We start from the raw sequence: 19,445 nt of genomic DNA on the forward strand, positions 1-19,445 counted from the left end.
TGCAGAGGGAAAATCGTACAGAAACAAATAAATAAATGCATAAATACATACATTTAAAATAAATATAAAATAGATAAAAAAAAAATAAAAGCAAAAATAAATAAAAATAATGCAAAAATGAATAAACAAATCTGATAAATAATAAATGTAATACATAAATAAATAAAAGTGGAAAATTAAACAGAAGAGTAAATAAATAAGGAAATGAATGCAAAAATGAATAAAGAAGTAAATACAAATAAAATGAAAATGAATGCAAAAATAAAGAAATAAGAAATAAATGCAAAAATAAAAAATATTGCAAAAAATTAATAAATCAATTAAAAAAATAATAAAACAAATTAATACACAAATAAATCAAAGGGAAAATTAAATGGAAAAGTAAATCAATTTAGAAGCACATTAAAACAAAAATATAAATTGATGTCATATTTTATCAATTAATTTATGGCTACATTAATTTTTTTATTTTATTTGTATTTATTTTTGCTACATTTATTTATTTATTTATTTATACATTCATTCATTTAGGAGGCCGCTCCTCAGCCCTGGCAGCTGATTGGTGGACATCACGTGCTTTTTTGTAGATCTACATATGGATCTAGACCCAGATCTAGACCTTCAGATCTACAGACAGAGCACCGCACTGCTCTGGGACAGGTCCACCTTGATAGGCAGCTGCAGCCATGCGCTCGTTTTCAATCTATGTGCAGCTTCACGGGCGGTCACATCCACGCAGCTAACTCCGCCAGCCCTTATACTTTACCAACTTGTTCTCCACTTCCTTTCTCTTGAGTAAAACCAAACCCAGTCAAGGGTCTGTACGTTTACTGCTCAACATGCCCGCTCGTTCAGCACTGTAGCCGCCCAAACGGGGTACGCTGCACACAAAAACAAACTCACCTCTGTCTTGCGTAGCTTTACTATGATCTCAGAGAATTCCCAGGAATTCCATTCCATTTGTAAAATCACGTGCCAATAGGCAACAGGAACCCCGGTGGTTTTACCTTCACAATAAAAGACTAAACTGGACCTGTAAGAATCAAACTCAGAAACAGTTTTATTGCCAGATAAGATGAGATTTACACTTACAAGGAATTTGTCTTGGTGTTTTGGTGCATAGTGATAAATGCAGTGCAGAAGTCAAGAGACATCATATGAAAAATGCACATTTGATATTTTGAAAAAATTAAGTCAATCAATTAAAATATTGAATCGCAAACAATTTCTTTTAGCTGTTAAAAAAGTACCTTAAAGGGAGATTTGTCAAGTATTTTATACTCTTGCAGACGTGGGAGTGGACAAATATGCTGTTTTATGCAAATATATGTATTATTGGAAATCAATTAACAACACAAAACAATGACAAATATTGTCCAGAAACCCTCACAGGTACTGCATTTAGCATAACAAAATATTCTCAAATCATAACCTAGCAAACTGCAGCCCAACAGGCAACAACAGCTGTCAGTGTGCCAGTGTGCTGATTTGCCCCAAACTGCATGTGATTATCATAAAGTGGGCATGTCTGTAAAGGGGAGGCTCGTGGGTACCCATAGAACCAGTTTTCATTCACATATCTTGAGGTCAGAGGTCAAGGGACCCCTTTGAAAATGGTCATGACAGTTTTTCCTCGCCAAAATTTAACGGAAGTTTGGAGCGTATTTAGCTTCATTCGAGACAAGCTAGTTTGACATGGTTGGTACCAATCAATTCCTTAGGTTTTCCTGTGTCATATGATGCCAGTATCTTCACTCTAGCTTTAATAAACACTTTGAGCCTGCTACAACCTCCACAAGATCGATCGCGTTAAAGAAATTAGTGGCGTTAAAACAAATTTGCGTTATTATCGCGTTAACTTTGACAGCCCTAGAAAAAAAAAATCCGTAAGAAAATATATGTATATGTTTTCAAAGTGGACAAGCTGTACAGTCTACGCAGGAATGTACAAATATATTTACAAGGAGATGTGCAAAAGTTCATAGTATGAGAATAAAGTACTAAATATTATGTGCATGTGGGGAGATAGATACACGGCTATTAAAAAGTGAATATAGTGCAGAAGAGGCTGTTAAAAATGAGTATAGTGCAGGGTAACTCCAGTAGCTTAGTCTATGTATATAGTATGTATGTATATAGTATAGTATATGTTTATGTTTTACCTTTGTCCAGCTTTGTTTATGTATTTATGTGTAAGTACAGTGAGAGGGATGAAAAACTCAAATTCCTTGTATGTGCACACACAGTCAATAAAACTGATTCTGAAACCGACTGGAATTTTTTTTTTTTTTAGTTTTATTTTGAAATTCTGACCGGAAGCGGATTATTCTCCCGGTCTGCGCGCGTCCAGTCCGGTTGTGAAGTTGTCTCACTTCTGAGTGACACTCCGGTGTTGTGGGTGAAACCGTCGCCATATATATAACGTTTCCTCTCCAGGAGCCGGCGTGGTGAACACAGACCGGTCACTAAAGGTGAGTCCTACCCACGTGTACCATTATCGATCAATATATCGATAACATAATCAATGTGAGTGTGTCGGTGTTGGAGCAGACCCCGGAACTGAGGTGAAACTACGAGCTGCACCAAACTCCATGAACATTTCTACAGACTTAAAGTCGTGTGTCTGCTGGTTCAACACTGACTTTATGATGATGTCTGTGTTAGTTTGCAGTCAGTTATTAAACTCAACAGGTGTCATATTAGTAAGATTAATATCAAGATACATCTGAGCGGTCGCAATGGGCTTATTTTGCTCTCTTGCTTTCTTGCTGAGAGTCTGATGAGAAGATTTTGTGGCTGCAGCCAGCTATTAGCTTAGCTTAGCTTAGCATAAAGACTGGAAACTGATGGAAACAGCTAGCCTAGCTGTATCCAACAACAACAAAACCCACCTAACAGAAGCTCACCAATTAACACATGTCATTAGTTTAATCTCTACCAAAACCAACATGTAAAAACAAGAATTTATGGTTTTACAGGGATGTTATGTGGCTAACCCCCCCAGGTTGGTTAACTCCCAGGTTGGTTAACTCCCAGGTTGGTTAACTCCCAGGTTGGTTAACCCCCAGGTTGCCTAACCCCCAGGTTGGTAAACCCCCAGGTTGGTTAACCCCCAGGTTGCCTAACCCCCAGGTTGGTTAACCCCCAGGTTGGTTAACCCCCAGGTTGCCTAACCCCCAGGTTGGTAAACCCCCAGGTTGGTTAACCCCCAGGTTGCCTAACCCCCAGGTTGGTTAACCCCCAGGTTGCCTAACCCCCAGGTTGGTTAACCCCCAGGTTGGTTAACCCCCAGGTTGCCTAACCCCCAGGTTGCCTAACCCCCAGGTTGGTTAACCCCCAGGTTGCCTAACCCCCAGGTTGGTTAACCCCCAGGTTGGTTAACCCCCAGGTTGCCTAACCCCCAGGTTGGTTAACCCCCAGGTTGGTTAACCCCCAGGTTGCCTAACCCCCAGGTTGCCTAACCCCCAGGTTGGTTAACCCCCAGGTTGCCTAACCCCCAGGTTGGTTAACCCCCAGGTTGGTTAACCCCCAGGTTGCCTAACCCCCAGGTTGCCTAACCCCCAGGTTGGTTAACCCCCAGGTTGCCTAACCCCCAGGTTGGTTAACCCCCAGGTTGGTTAACCCCCAGGTTGGTTAACTCCCAGGTTGCCTAACCCCCAGGTTGGTAAACTCCCAGGTTGCCTAACCCCCAGGTTGGTAAACCCCCAGGTTGCCTAACCCCCAGGTTGGTTAACCCCCAGGTTGCCTAACTCCCAGGTTGCCTAACCCCCAGGTTGCCTAACCCCCAGGTTGGTTAACCCCCAGGTTGGTTAACCCCCAGTTTGCCTAACCCCCAGGTTGGTAAACCCCCAGGTTGCCTAACCCCCAGGTTGGTTAACCCCCAGGTTGGTTAACTCCCAGGTTGCCTAACTCCCAGGTTGCCTAACTCCCAGGTTGCCTAACTCCCAGGTTGCCTAACTCCCAGGTTGCCTAACTCCCAGGTTGCCTAACCCCCAGGTTGCCTAACTCCCAGGTTGCCTAACTCCCAGGTTGCCTAACTCCCAGGTTGCCTAACTCCCAGGTTGCCTAACTCCCAGGTTGCCTAACTCCCAGGTTGCCTAACTCCCAGGTTGGTTAACTCCCAGGTTGGTAAACCCCCAGGTTGGTAAACCCCCAGGTTGCCTAACCCCCAGGTTGGTTAACCCCCAGGTTGCCTAACTCCCAGGTTGCCTAACTCCCAGGTTGCCTAACTCCCAGGTTGCCTAACCCCCAGGTTGGCTAACCCCCCAGGGGTCCTTGAAGGGGTTCCTGGGGGTCCTCTGTAAAAAAAGGGAATCATTTATTTTCACTATAATGCCATCCATAAGTAACATAATCTATGAATATTTTGGTCATACACTTTCTTTAATAAAACATCTAAAAGCAAAAATCCTATCAGATGGGGGGCCCTGGGACAATATCTTATCAAATCATGGTCTAATTTGTGACGTGAAAAGGTTTGGGAACCACTGGGCTAAGCTATGCTATTCAGTACTTGAAGGGGGAAAAAATAAGTGCCAGTACTCTTATTCACATGTTGATGTGTTTATCAGCTGGTATCAGAAATCTTATTCCTATTTGTTCATTATTCCTTTCAGCATGTTATTCTGTGTCAGTCATAATCAGCTGTGGTTTTATTGCTATATTATTAAACTCGGGCTATGCATCTTCTATAGTAGACCTCTAATACTCCAACTGGGACATTATAGGGTTAAGGTGGTGTGTTTAGTGTTAATAGTTAAAGTGCTTTCCTGTGTTATTTGTAGCCTATAGTAGGGTTTCATTCAGGTCCCAGTCAGGATGCTCCTACATATTATACAGAGACACATTCTGAATTTATACAGTGAATAAAATATACTAGGAGATATTGGGTTTGAGGGTCCTCCCCCTAATTCTTCTGGAAATGTTTGTCCTAAAGGAGCAGATTCAGAAATATTTTAAATAATATTTCAATGATTATATTTGCTCACAAATAAAAAAAAAGTTCTGATAAATAGTTCACTAATTATTTTATAAAAAAGGACGTGAATGTTGTGTTGATAAATTACAGCACCCTCAATCTACCCCCGTGCCGTGTGTCGGCTTGTCCAGATGCTCTCCACATAGTTTTATATAGTTTATACAGCTTATGAGGTGCGGCGCCAAAACGCTGGTGCTGCACTGTTATGAATCTCCCAGAGGACCTGATAAAGAGAGGGCAGAGAAGAGTACGGGCAGCTTGAGAGAAGTGCCGGTATGCAAGAAAAAGTCACGGTACGCCAAAGAGTTAAAATGTAGAAGTGCCGGCCCACTCCGAGGACTGATGCCATGCTATCCGACTGCTGGCTAAACTCTTACATAACTCACATTTAACAAGAGTTGTATCGATCTTCTCATTTAAGTTTTCACCAGAAAGCAAGTAAGAGTATTTTCCAAAAGGGGCTACAGTTAATGATTATAGTGTCTGTGCTGTTCAGTAATGATCATGTTGTTTTAAACACTTTATATTGTCTTTGAGATATTCAGCTACAGAAACATATTGCTACCGAGCCAGAAAAAGTTTTACTGCAGTTTTTTTGGTCTCTGCAAACCACCTGCTCTCCTAGCAGCTCTCTCTTAGCAGCAAACGTAACTTGACCTTTGACCTCTCAATCATACTTTCCCCTGACTGTCCAGTTATAGTCCGATGCTGTTTTGTAATACATGGTACAAAGAAACACACTCTCATTTCCAAGTATTTGTTTTGCAATATTAGTAAGCTTGGTGTAATTGCTTGGAAGTACACACCAGTTTTGTGTCACTTCCCGGCTGAATGAGCCGGCACATTCAATAAATCTGGTGTGTCTTTGTCCCAAAGCAGGGGGTGTGAAATCATGTTCAGACTCCTCAGTCACCAAGGAAAGAGGACGCGGAGCTGCCTCGCAGGCCAGCGCCGCTATGAGCACCACAGGGCCGTCATGGCCATCCGCCGCGAGGACATCAACCCCTGGGAGAGGAGGGCGCCGCTAGCCCCGAAACACGTCAAAGAGCTCACCAACGCCGGCGTCAAAGTCCTGGTCCAACCATCCAACCGTAGAGCCATCCACGAGAAGGTGAGGCACTGAAAAATATCTAAAAAATGCCCTCTAATCGCAAGTAGTTTGGAGACTATTCCTATAGCAGTAGTAGTATTTTAGTAGTCTGATGCAGCCTGTGCTTTGTTTTCAGTACTACATGAGGGCGGGGGCCGTCGTTCAGGAGGACCTTTCGGAGGCGTCGCTGATCATCGGGGTGAAGAGGCCGCCGGAGGAGAAGGTCATCCCCAGGAAGACGTACGCGTTCTTCTCCCACACCATCAAGGCTCAGGAGCCCAACATGGGGCTTCTGGACGACCTGCTGAACAAGGTGAGAGCGCTCAAAAGATCCCAAAAAGTACCCCCAAAAGTTGACCCCAATAAAGCACACTCATAATATAAAGGTCGCTGTTTACTAATTTTTGTAGTGCATTATTTTTGCAGTTAGTATAGAAGAAACTAACTTCTATAGCCACATTTGGAAAGCTATTATAAATCCCATATTAGTATTTGTCTCTGGAGCTGTTACACCACTGTCTGACATTTCATCATTTTTTTTCCAGTAATGTATGACATTACCATTACCATTTCTGCTATATGTTGCAGTGTTTTTCACAGACAAAGTTTAGGAGCTGAAGCGCAAGCGAGCATTTCAGTTATCTTGTAAACAAGAGTTTAGTTGGGTGGCGTTACAGGATGTGGGCCAAACTCCAGATTCCTTTACCTAGATAAAGATTAAACATGACAATTAACTTGCCCGACCGGACAAGTGACAAAAAAACAATAACATTGAACCCTGAATAGTTTGTCTTTCAACTTTACAAACTGTGCAACATACCACCTTTTCTATCCATGACTATGTTTACGTAACCAGTTTGGGAAACCAGGTTATTCAGGTAATCGGAGAACGTGTTACTGTAAACCTGCATACAGATAATCTGATGTTCCCACTACGCCCCGACCTTATTTTGTTGGCATAGCTTTCTTATTTTAACTATTAGTGATTGGAGATGCTGCTTTGTTTTTTTGGTGTGTGTATCTGTGTTAAAGCAGACTGATGGAGCAGTCAGAGGACAGACAGAGCGGAGCTTTTCCTCACAGGATGAAAGTGTTGGAAGAATTAAAAAACAGCTGAATGTTCAGTGTTGGAGACAAACTTATTCAGACTTCTAGAGGCTACTTTGTGTTAGTTTCTCTCCATTAGAAATCTAGCTGGGGTAACTGGAGGCCTGTACTATGAGGCAGGATTTGGGGTTATTGAGGTTACTTCAGGGTTAACCCTTCAGGGTTTTCAGTCCTACGACAGTGGTTCACTTCTTACCGGGGTAGATCGCCATGGTAACTTATGCTGATCACCTAACCTGCTCCGTAGCAAGTTTTGTTCGAGATAAGAGATCAACTTGTATAAAAGCATCGCCTACTGACCAATCAGAGCTCGGTGTGCAGATCGTATGATAATGTTACACAAATATCATAATCAGGCTAAAAACAACACAGTTTAAACTGACAAATGCAGGAAGGACAGCTGGCTGTGTGCTGTGGGTGCTTACTGCTTTGAATTATGTTTCTATATTTATTTTTTTACTTGCTCTCAAGTCTGTTTCACAAGTCACAAGTCTTCCCATTCATTTTGAATGCTGGTAGTTCAGCCTTTTGTCGGGGAGCAGAAAATCAGGGCTAAAGTTGTGTAGTGTTGTGAACTAGGTATAAAGTGAAAATACACTGTTAATCCAGTCACACATTAAGCAACAAAGGGTCAAGAAGCAGCAGGACATAAGTCATTTTGGTACCCGCTACATGAGGAGGCACCAGCATCAGAGGTGCTGAGACTCAAAGTGACAACAAGCGTGATCTGAGAGGGGAGAAAAGTTTAACTTTATGTAAATGTGCTGTAGCACAATGGGCGACTCCTCAGGTGAAATCATACATTTTGAGTTGATTCCCACAGAGAACAGATACACAGCAGTTGACCACCGCCAAACCCAAAGATACAGATTCACAAACAACAGAGTGTTTGTCCTTATTAAAGCTGATGTATAATAATGGTCTTCTGTCTCTACAGTAATGTACGAGAGAAGTTTATCTTCTGTACTGGAGCTGATGCTGCAGAACCAGATGACTCAGATCATTTTGTATATTTGTCTTTCCTTCGACAAAACTCCTCAAAAACTATAACGACATTAATTTTGTCTTCTCAGGAGGTTCGTCTGATCGACTACGAGAAGATGGTGGATGCTAACGGCTTCCGGATCGTAGCGTTTGGTCACTGGGCCGGCATCGCAGGTATGGAAACCTCCTCAGAAAAACACAGTTAGGTTTTGCAGTGTGCCTCAGCTGCTCAGTCATTTCCTGGGACTGTTGGGAAAGTGTTTGCAAGAAGCAGCTGTTGTGAAACTAATGTAACAGTAAAAATCAGTACCTGACTGTCAAGCCGATTAATCATTTCTATGGGAATCAACTGGACCTTCATCATTTGATCAGTCAGGGCTGTTGAGTCAGACTTGTGTCAACATGACAACTAACTGCTGAATCAAAATCTTCTTCTTGCTCTGATCAACTCGTATCTATTTAGAAGGAAAGCTCAAACTAAATTACAATTTTTAAGAAAATTCTTAGAATTATTACGTTTTCTAATTTCCCCTTAGAGTTAAGACTAGATCCTGGTAAAGATAAGTTATTCACAAAGCATCTTAACCCTTAAGAGAGCTCCTAAGGTGAAAAACTGTTGGGAGCATGGAGGAGGACTTTTAAAAGGCTTAATGGGGCATTTACACCAAACGCAAAGCAAACTTTTCGAGCGGCGTGATTAAATGCAACGAGGTGAACAGGCGCACGTGTTAATGCAAATATTTTTATATATTTCATATTTCTTCTATTCTCATTTTCTTATTTTTATTTTTTAGTACTTACTTATATTTCTTAACATATATTGTAGCATTGTTTACATAATTTATTTCTATTTTCTTACATTTCTTTATGTTTATATAAGAGCAACTGTAACCCCCGGGGATCAATAAAGTATTTCTGATTCTGAAAATATGCGTAATGTGTGCTCTCCTTTTGGTCTTGGTCAGCACTCGAGCAGCAGAACTTTGAATTAATTGTGATTGATTTATTGTATTCCTCGGTAGACCAGAAAAGAGAGCGTTACAGTAGTCTAGCCTGCTAATTATAAAAGCACGAATCAGTCTCTCTGTGTGAGAGACATGGCCTCACTTTGGAGATGTTCTTCAAATGATAATATACTGTTTTTGTGACACCCCGCACATGGGCCTTGAAATTAAAATCTGAATCAAAAATAACTCCTAGATTTCTTTCTTTGTGGTTGAGTCCTACTGTATTTAGTTTGGAGGCCAGTTTCTCTCTCTGGGTCTTTGAAGCAATGATCAGTACTTCTGTTTTTATCTTGGTTGAACTGTAAAACATGCTTTATATCTAAAATACAGTTAAAGAGTTGCTCTAAGAAGTGTCCTAAATCAATCCTAAGCTAGGACTCCTTGCTGGAAAAGTTTAGACTAAGTGAGGAGCTCTCTTAGAGTATAGAGAGGCGAAGTCCCACCCCTTCTAGTGGACCCCATAAGGACTTTATTTCGGAAAAAATATGTACGGTAGTCAACGGTGAGAGACAAAAAAGCAAAACGGATTTTAGACACCTAAAAAAAGAATCAACATGAGTTGAAATGTATGCTATATTTAGAGTATTTTCATAGCTTTACGTTGCTGTCAGACAGCCCTTTCTGGTGGGGAACTGAAGCCAGTATCTATGCTCTCTTCAAACCCACCAGACTCCATTCACAAAAACAGTAATTTTAACTCGCAGAACACGGGAGTTGCCGATCTGCCGCTGCCTCGATGTGTTATTGTGTGACTTTGGTGATTCCGAAATAACCCTTTAAAACGCCAATGTCACACAATAACACAAACAAACTAACCAATCAAGGCAGCGGTAGACTAGCAACTCTCCTGTTCTGAGAGGTAAAATTACTGTTTTTGTCAATGGAGTCTGGCGGCTTTGAAGAGAGCATAGATACTGGCTTCAGTTCCCCATCGGAAAGGGCTGTCTGACAGCAACGTAAAGCTATGAAAATACTCTAAATATGGCGTAAACTTCAACTCATTTTTTTAGGTGTCTAAAATCCATTTTGCTGCTGCCCCCGTCTACAGCAGTACATTGCTTTGCTCCCGTGCTGGTACTCCTGTCTGTTTCTCCAAACTCCATCTACTGTAGGTAATACACTGACTGTGGAGAAGTACCTCATACAACCCCACTTCAAAACACCAGAACTATCCCTCTAATCCAGGAATACGCTGATAAACGAGGCCCCAGGTAAAGAAAGTACTTCATGTCAAAATAGTATTTAATCAGAATGAATCTGTTTTTTTATTTTTGTAGGAATGATTAACATTTTGCATGGATTGGGGCTGCGCTTCCTGGCTCTCGGTCACCACACTCCCTTCATGGTAAGAGAACATTCGTCATAAATTTGATCCAAAAACAAAAGAACTTGACAAGAAAACAGTTTCTTATGCATCAACGGGATTCTCATCCCGTCACTTCCTTGTCTCTCTGCTGTTCACAGTACATCGGCATGGCTCACAACTACAGGAATGTCAGCCAGGCCATCCAGGCAGTGAGGGATTGTGGGTATGAGATTTCCATGGGGCTCATGCCCAAATCTATCGGCCCTGTGACGTTTTGTTTCACCGGTACCGGTAACGTCTCCAAGGTACAACAATGCTCAACTCAAAACAAAAAAACACTCACAGAAATCCGGATTCTACTGATTTTGACTTTATTATCTTCCCTTTTTCCTGCAGGGAGCCCAAGACATCCTCAACGAGCTTCCTGTTGAATACGTTGAACCTCATGAGTTGAAGGACGTCTCTGAAACAGGAGGTATGAAATTCCTAAGCCTGTCTTGTGAGGGGACATTTATTATTCATTTACTGCTTGTTGGTAGTTGTTCTGTTAATGGATGAGCTCACACAAATGAAGAAGTCAGCAGTAAAGAAGTCAACACAGCGAGTGCTGCAGAGCTGCAGAGGGACAATACATTTGAAAACACTGAAGGTCACGTTTGTTTCTCAAATAATCCACTTCTTCTACAGATGTGTGTGTGTGTAATCTGTTCGCTGTGTGACCATGGCAACTGCACAAAATGATGCAAAAGAACTAGATCTGTCAATCGATTTAAAATATGTAATCATGATTAATCGCATATTTTTTATTTGTTCAAAATGTACCTTAAAGCTTGGGACAAACCAAGCCAACATCAAAGAAATAGCAGCGACGAAGGCCATCAGTTGCGTCGCCTCTTGTCGCCTTTGTCGCGTACGTTCTGCGCCTGCGTGAGATGAAATAACTCTCCACACCAGCAGGCAGCGGTAGTCTAAATTCATCATTCAAAAAGGGAAACCACAAGACCGAGGATGGGGGATATACAAGCCGTCGTTATGATACGTACATGAATCAAAGCTGCGTTTGCCGACCATTTTCACACCGCTCTCACTCACCACTTAGCTTTATTTCACATGGCCGTGACATTGTGAAAATATCCGTGTATTGGAAGGCCTGATCCTAGATTCGTCCCTGTTATGAATGAAGCTTCGAACTATTTAATACAGCCTTGTTAATCGGATCAGAGTGCTCGTGTTATACATCAGACCGGCACATACGAGTACTTCGCAAAAAGTCAAGGCCGCGCCACCTTTTGGGGGAAAGAAAACCGAAGATCCCGTAGACGTCAATGCAATTTGACGTATGTTTGGATTGTAATTTTTTATGTATGCATTCATCTCTTGTTATACAAACGTAATAATTATTTTGTGACCTTGTCTGAACCTGAGCGTTGGCGATACCTTAATAAATGAAGGTTGATCGCCGTCATGTCCCTTCAGTCTACCCCCGTCCAACACAGTGGCCGGATATTGCTTATCCAGACATCTCTACATATCTGATTGAATCACGTTAGGCTAAAGTTTGTCTGTAAATAACCAACGTGTTAATAACCAACTGTTTGATCTATAGGCTGAGATTTAGTTGGAGACGACAGTCTGATGCTGCTATAACGTTAATGTATGACTGTATTACTGCAGCAGCCTCACACTCAAGCTAACGTTAGCTAGCCATGCTAGTCACTGTCACCAGCATCATTTAGCCATTTAGCACACTGACAGTGAATATTCACGTATCGTATGAAACTCAAATGTCAGTGTGAAAGCCTCGGTTAACCCGCTACACAACAGCTTTTCATCATTCTCTCTCCTGTGACGGAGAGTTTCTTTCCCCCAAAAGGGACCACAGCCTCGGAGATGACTGCATGCTGGGCTGGTCTATAGCCTGGAGCCATAGAGCCATGCTGGTCTGGTCTATAGCTTGGAGCCATGAAGCCCCTCTGTTATATCTTTTTTAGGACACGGCAGGGGAACAAATAGGAGATCAGGGTTTTTGGATTTACACAGCAACTCGTGGGCATAGCGTTATTACTATTACCGGTTCGTTTAAAGTAGAAGTTTGGAGACATGTTTCAACTTCTTCTGTTTACTCTTTTACCATCTACGAGGGACACTGGATTGGTTTCCCACAGAAGGGGGCGTGGTCATTAGAGCCTAATCTGGACGACGTATTGCCAAGTCAAGTGGTATTTAGTGCATACATGATCATTAACAATATGTTGTTGTTTTCTCTTTAAGATATGAGCAGAGTGTACGCCACCGTTCTGAGCCGACATCACCACCTGATGAGGAAGAGCGACGGCATTTATGACCCCATGGAATACGAGGACCACCCTGAACTTTACACCTCGCACTTCAGGACCAGCGTGAGTCTGCTAGTTTCCATCCCACCAACACCACAGTTACATCACACCCACCTGCTGCTGTCAGTCCCTCAGAGGCCTCGTCCTCTATTTCAGTCGTTGGCACTAAACAGCTACTGGTTGGCATTTCACTACAGATGCCACATGGCCGGTTTCACACAGCTGTGATCTTGTTTAACTTTGTTCAACTTTTCTGGCTCAGAAGACAGAGAATAAAACAGCACGTCTACCTGATCAATGATCCTTCACATAACAAGAACATGTAAAAGAGTCCGCAATGAAATTAAATAATTTTATATAGATTGAAAAATATACATTATTTTTTTGCAACTGACAATAATTATATCGATTCATCTGCTGATTATTTTCTGGATGAATTGTTTGGTCTATAAATTATCTATTACAATTACTTCTTAACATGTCTTGTTTTGTCCAGCCAACAGCCCAAAACTCAGACATTTAAGTTTATCATTAATAATAAACTTAATTTATCCACAAGTTGCAGCTCAAAGTGCTTAAAATAATTATGTAGTTATTTCGGCATCCTTGTTATGGAGGACAGAACCTCCCAAAATAAAAAAATAATAAATAAATAACTCAATAAATAAATAAATATGCCATTAAAAGTAGCAGAAATCATATTAAAAATAAATGTAGCCATTAATTAATTGATAAAACGTGACATAAATTTCTGTTTTAATTTGCTTTTTTATTTATTTACCTTTGTATTCCCTTATTTACTTACTCTCTAGCTTAATTTCAACTTTTATTTATTTATGTATTTATTTTTTAAATTCTAAAGAAATTCTAAGGGAAAATCATGCATAAATAAATAAATAAATGGTTAAACATATAAATAAATGAATACATACATTTAAAAATAAATATAAAAATAAATGCAAAAATAAATATCAAAAAATAAATGCAAAATAAATACATAAATAAAAATAAATGCAAAAAAATTACATTTAAAAATTCATAAAAATAAATACATAAATAATTAAAAGTGGAAATTAAACAGAAGAGTAAATATATATAAGGGAATTAATTCAAAGGTAAATAAATAAAAGAGCAAATTAAAACAGAACTATCAATTTATCTCACATTTTAACAATTAATGACTAATTTATTTTATTTATTTTTCGAGTCATTTATTTTTTATTTTGGGAGGTTCCGTCCTCCATACCCTTTGATCCATTTATTGCAGTTAAAGCACAGCAAAATCTGTTTATTTTGGGTTCATATTGGCTGGATTAATCCAGCCAACGTGTAGCTTGCTAGATACAGTGAAATTCACCGAGAGCCTTTGGATGATATTAAGAATCCAGACACGACGGTGTTTGGTTTTCCGGCATATCTGGGACTTTCACAACATGTACAAAGCAGCAATAGTGGTTATTTCACCCATAGTTGATGAAATGTTGTTGATATCTACGTGGAGGTAAGCCCCTCCTCCTCTCCGGCACGTGTAGCGCGAGTGACGTGAATGAACACAAATGACCCCGCGGTCAAACTCGTGCGAATAACACAAAGCAAATTTTCTCCTCATTTTCTGAACGCAGCATTACAGAAGATCAAAAATGGTTACTTTTTTGTACCAAATTTGGTGAAGACTGAATGAAATCTGTATAAAAAGTGGTTAAAAAAATACTATCTAGGCAAATAAATGAATAAAATTTATTTCTATGCTTCACAGCTCAGGAATCATCACAGTCAAAATGTTCAAAATGTCATCTTAACCACAGGTGGCGCCCTACACAACCTGTCTGATCAATGGTATTTACTGGGACCCCCACACCCCCCGACTACTCAGACGACTGGACGCCCAGAAGCTGATAAGACCGATCAAGAACTTGCCAATGGCCACTGAGGGATCACCAAGCCTGCCTCACAAGTAAGAGCGTCGCGTTGTTGGAATATCACCAACCACAAACTCACCAGGAGCTCCGGCTGTTTCTCTCTGTTCATGAAGAGTCAACTGGAGATTGATTCTAACTGAAGCATTTTCAACCCAGATCGATGCATCTTTGCCTCAGTTCACATCTTCTTTGTCTGGTTGTTAAGTTTGTGTTCGTTCATGGAGTATGAAAACAGACCCTCCGCCGTGGGACAAGCTAGGTAGTTAACTAGCCAGCTAGCTGTGTCCGGGTGCTGCATCCGTTCTCTTCCCAGCGAACTGCGACACACACACACACACTACGGCCCCACTGACATGTGTTCTGTTGTCGCCATAACAACTAACAACAATCGCCATTTTCTTTTGTACTAGTGAAATTACCACAGCAAACAGTTCTATGACCCTTCTACTCCTATTTCATTTCTATGGTTTTAACTCTTTACCTCGCCGTCAGACAGCCCTTTCTGATGGGGAACTGAAGCCGTTATCTATGCTCTCTTCAAAACCACCAGACTCCTTTGACGGTAAGTTTGTTTGGGCTATTGTGTGACTTTGGTGAATCTGAACTAACCCTTTAAAACACCAAAGTCACACAATAACACAAACAAACTAACCCATCGAAGCAGCGACAGATCAGCAACTCCCGTGTTCTGAGAGGTAAAATTACTGTTTTTGTCAAAGGAGTCTGGTGGCTTTGAAGAGAGCAAATATAAAGGCTTCCCGCCAGAGATGCGAGGTAAAGCGATGAAAATATTCTAAATATAGTGTACACGTAAACAGATTTTTCAGGTGTCTAAAGTATGTTTTGCTGCTGCCCCCGTCCACAGCAGTACATCGCTTTGCTCCTATGCTGGTACTCCTGTAGGTAATACACTGGCTATGGAGAAGTGCTTCATATAACCCCACTTCAAACAATCTGAAACAACCCTTTAAGATTTCTTTTGAACAGTTGTTTTTCCAGTGTGTAATGAGCGTTACAGCCTCACAGGGAAATAGATTTATTTTTCCATCAGTAGAACAGGAATAGATCCGTCCCCTGCTCTGACGCTGACGTGTCCTCAACCTCTCAGTTAGACACAATAAATGTGATGTACCTGACTGGCTGAATGTCTGTTCTAGTGAATGGACAGCAGTGCATTGTGGTAGATAGCTGCTGTATTTCCACAGAGGTCAAAGGTGACATCGTTCTCTTCAGTCCTGTTTACAGAGGGACAGTTCAGCCTGTCGCTCTGACCTCCTGAACACCGTCTCTCCTCATCTCTCTCTGCAGACTGCTGGCCATCTGTGACATATCGGCCGACACCGGGGGCTCCATAGACTTCATGAACGATTGCACCACCATCGACAAGCCTTTCTGTATGTACGACGCTGACCAGCACATAGATCACGACAGGTACAGCACTGACATCTGTGACCTGTGTCTCATCACCAGCATCACCTGCACGTTTCTGTTTCTTCTGTTTAAGGCTTTCACTTTCACTCAGCTGGTCTGCAGGCTGCTGCTGTCAGACGTTGAGAGGTTTCAGGTTATTACTCTCTCTGCCTGGAGTCTGCCTGTTTACATCCATCTAAAATGAAAACCATAACAGCTAGGAGCATTCATTCCTTTTGCAGCAGAAAGCGAAGGCTTCTGTCCTTCCAGTCCAGTCGCAAATTAGTTACGAAATTTAATGTTTTGATTTGATTGACAATTTTTCATTGTCAGCATGAAATCAGTTCTGATGTAATCTACGTAATTTTAGACCTGTATTGTTTACCGCATATAGTCTAAGTGTTAATTATACTGTATATAAGTAACATTAATGCTTCTGGTCCCGGCAGTGTGGAGGGAAACGGGATCCTCATGTGCTCCATCGACAACCTTCCTGCTCAGCTTCCCATCGGATCCACCGAGTACTTTGGAGACCGACTCTTCCCCTACCTCTGGGAGATGGTAAGACGTCTGGGTGTTGTCGTCTGCTATTGGCTTCTGTTTGCTTTGGCACAGGGCTGGCAGAGGTTTCACGTGGTGAACTGGCTAATTATAAACATGACAGACAGGGATTTAAATTTAGTGTCGTGTCATCATCAGCTACCTTCAGATGCCACCAGACCACTGGAGGAAGAGGACTTCAGCCCCCAAGTCAGAGACGTAAGTGAAATATTTCACTGTATTCGCTACAGAAGCGTGTTGCTGTTGTTTTTAGATCTGCTATTTCTTCATTTTCTAAATTAATTTTATGGGATACCAATTCATGACTCAGCAGTTTATCTCATGATCTCAGTCTGATGTGAGCAAAACTGAGCAATGAATCATGTACATATTTAGCCTGAGAAGTTAGATGGAGGTTTCACACATTTTTATGCCTCCCCACCGCCGATAATCGTGGCTGCATTATGTTTTTGTTCGATTCTTGTGAACACAATATCTCAGGAACCCCTGGAGGGAATTTCTTCAAATTTGGCACAAACGTCCACCTGGACTCGAAGGATGAACTGATTTGATTTTGGTGGTCAAAGGTAAAAGTCACAGTGACCTCACAAAACAAGTTTTTGGCCATAACTCAAGAATTGATATGCTAATTATGACAAAATAGAGTGGTGCAGGAATGAGTCCTAGAACCCAGAAATGAGTTAGCATTTTAGCACTTCTGGTTCCCTCATCTGGAAGTCAATGGGTCCCTCAAATAGGTTTTTAGATGCCTGAAATAAGGTCTGTGGTTAACACAAGCTGAAGAGATTTTCTACGATATAAAATACATCAATGAATACCCCACTCCTGAATTTTTGTCTTAAAAAAGCGGTTGCTAACAAGTGGCTAAATGAGACTACTAAATGTCATCACGCTGGCTCGTCCTCCTCTACAGCCTCGTTGTGTATCGCGTTCTCGCGACCGTGGTGTAGTTCGTTTATAGCCTAATGTTAGCTTTTTACTTCTGGTGATTGCATTCACACTTCAAAAAACATAAAAGTGGTGTTCATTTGTGGAGTTTATCTTGCTGAACAAAACATGTAAGTATCATAAATGTGTGTTTACCACGGAGCTTATTTTCTGCAATAATCCAAAACCCAATAGAACAATCCCATTGACTTTTTGTCGAGGGAACCAGGTTGATGCTAACTTCCTGGTTGGCCTACAAAAATACGTCATCCCTGGAGCACTGAAAAAGGTCCAAAAACACTTTTCTGGAAATTATTCAACCCCTTATCTCAGGAGCAGAACAGGAGATTCTGACCATATATCACATTTGGTCAGATACTGAATTGGTGACACTGATCTTGGGTGCTGCTCACCTTGAAACTGGATATTTAAGTTGTACCGTTTAGTTTTAGAGCTAGAGTGAAGATACTGGTATCATATGAAACTACAAAACCTAAGGAATCCATTGATACCAACCATGCCATAAAAGCTTGTCACAAAGGAGGATAAATAACGCTCCAGATTTTCGCTAAATTTTGTCGAGGAAAAACTGCCGTGGCCATTTTCAAAGGAGTCCCTTGACCTCTGATCTCAAGATATGTGAATGAAAATGGGTTCTATGGGTACCCACGAGTCTCCCCTTTACAGACATGCCCACTTTATGATAATCACATGCAGCTTGGGGCAAGTCATAGTCAAGTCAGCACACTGACACACTGACAGATGTTGTTGCCTGTTGGGCTCGAGATAAAAAAAATTTACTATTCATTTGTGATTATTCACGATCAACTATGGACAATCACGCAATTAAATATTTTAAACGATTGACAGCCTTGTAATTCTTGAAACAAAAGACCTTGGTCTCCATTGCCTTCGTTAGGGCGGCTGTGGCTCAGAGGGTAGAGCAGGTTGTCCACCAATCGGAAGGTCGGTGGCTCGATCCCCGGCTGCTCCGGGTCACATGTCGATGTGTCCTTGAGCAAGACACTTAACCCCAAATTGCTCCCGGAGGTATAGCCATCGGTGTGTGAATGAGTATTTAGATTAAAGCCTGATGGGCAAAGTTGGCACCTTAGTAGCCTCTGCCATCAGTGTATGAATGTGTGTGTGAATGAGTATTTAGATTAGATCCTGATGGGCAGGTTGGCACCTTAGTAGCCTCTGCCATCAGTGTATGAATGTGTGTGTGAATGAGTATTTAGATTAGATCCTGATGGGCAGGTTGGCACCTTAGCAGCCTCTGCCATCAGTGTATGAATGTGTGTGTGAATGGGTGAATGCTGACATGTAGTGTAAAGCGCTTTGAGTGGTCGGAAGACTAGAAAAGCGCTATATAAGTCCAAGTCCATTTACCATTTACCATCTACCATTTTTTTAAATGTATTTATTTGGCAAGACTTATTTCACTCTTTTGCAAATGATTGAAACAACTGAATCATTTTGTAAGATGTGATGTCGTCTCTTTGTTCCTGAAGGCCGTCATCACCTCAAACGGAGTCCTCACCCCAAAGTTTGAATACATTGAAAAACTTCGAGAAAGGAGGTAAGACTTATTTCACACTGGAACTGTGAGTATGTTATACAGTTTATCTGTTGGAAGGAAAATCCGCCACCTTTTTATGTGGATATCCAATCAGTGTTGATAGTAAATGTAGTAGATTGAAGCAATAAATCGCCACAGTGCATCCAGAGGGTCCCCTTCGAAATAAGAAATGAGAATATATGAAATATGTACAAATATTTGCACCAAGACGTGCAATATATAACAAATACCCTTCACC

General features: G+C 41.3%; 1 protein-coding gene across 2 annotated transcripts in view; it reads left to right on the forward strand.

Moving 5' to 3' along the window:
• The first annotated feature begins 2,321 nt into the window (after positions 1 to 2,321).
• Positions 2,322 to 19,445, forward strand: part of aass (aminoadipate-semialdehyde synthase) — a 34,418-nt gene continuing 17,294 nt past the window's right edge. The window contains exons 1-13 of one of the 2 annotated variants that reach the window (XM_037766873.1): positions 2,322 to 2,471; positions 5,855 to 6,089; positions 6,205 to 6,381; positions 8,249 to 8,333; positions 10,444 to 10,511; positions 10,631 to 10,777; positions 10,869 to 10,947; positions 12,744 to 12,871; positions 14,614 to 14,762; positions 16,036 to 16,158; positions 16,587 to 16,698; positions 16,837 to 16,896; positions 19,140 to 19,207. In XM_037766873.1, the coding sequence (XP_037622801.1) occupies positions 5,871 to 6,089; positions 6,205 to 6,381; positions 8,249 to 8,333; positions 10,444 to 10,511; positions 10,631 to 10,777; positions 10,869 to 10,947; positions 12,744 to 12,871; positions 14,614 to 14,762; positions 16,036 to 16,158; positions 16,587 to 16,698; positions 16,837 to 16,896; positions 19,140 to 19,207 (1,415 nt within the window). In that variant the 5' untranslated portion in view covers positions 2,322 to 2,471; positions 5,855 to 5,870. The remainder of the gene's footprint in view (positions 2,472 to 5,854; positions 6,090 to 6,204; positions 6,382 to 8,248; positions 8,334 to 10,443; positions 10,512 to 10,630; positions 10,778 to 10,868; positions 10,948 to 12,743; positions 12,872 to 14,613; positions 14,763 to 16,035; positions 16,159 to 16,586; positions 16,699 to 16,836; positions 16,897 to 19,139; positions 19,208 to 19,445) is intronic. The other variant, XM_037766874.1, reaches the window with a different exon arrangement.

The sequence above is a fragment of the Sebastes umbrosus genome, chromosome 4, assembly GCF_015220745.1.
Source record: "Sebastes umbrosus isolate fSebUmb1 chromosome 4, fSebUmb1.pri, whole genome shotgun sequence".
Classification (NCBI taxonomy): Eukaryota; Metazoa; Chordata; class Actinopteri; order Perciformes; family Sebastidae; genus Sebastes; species Sebastes umbrosus.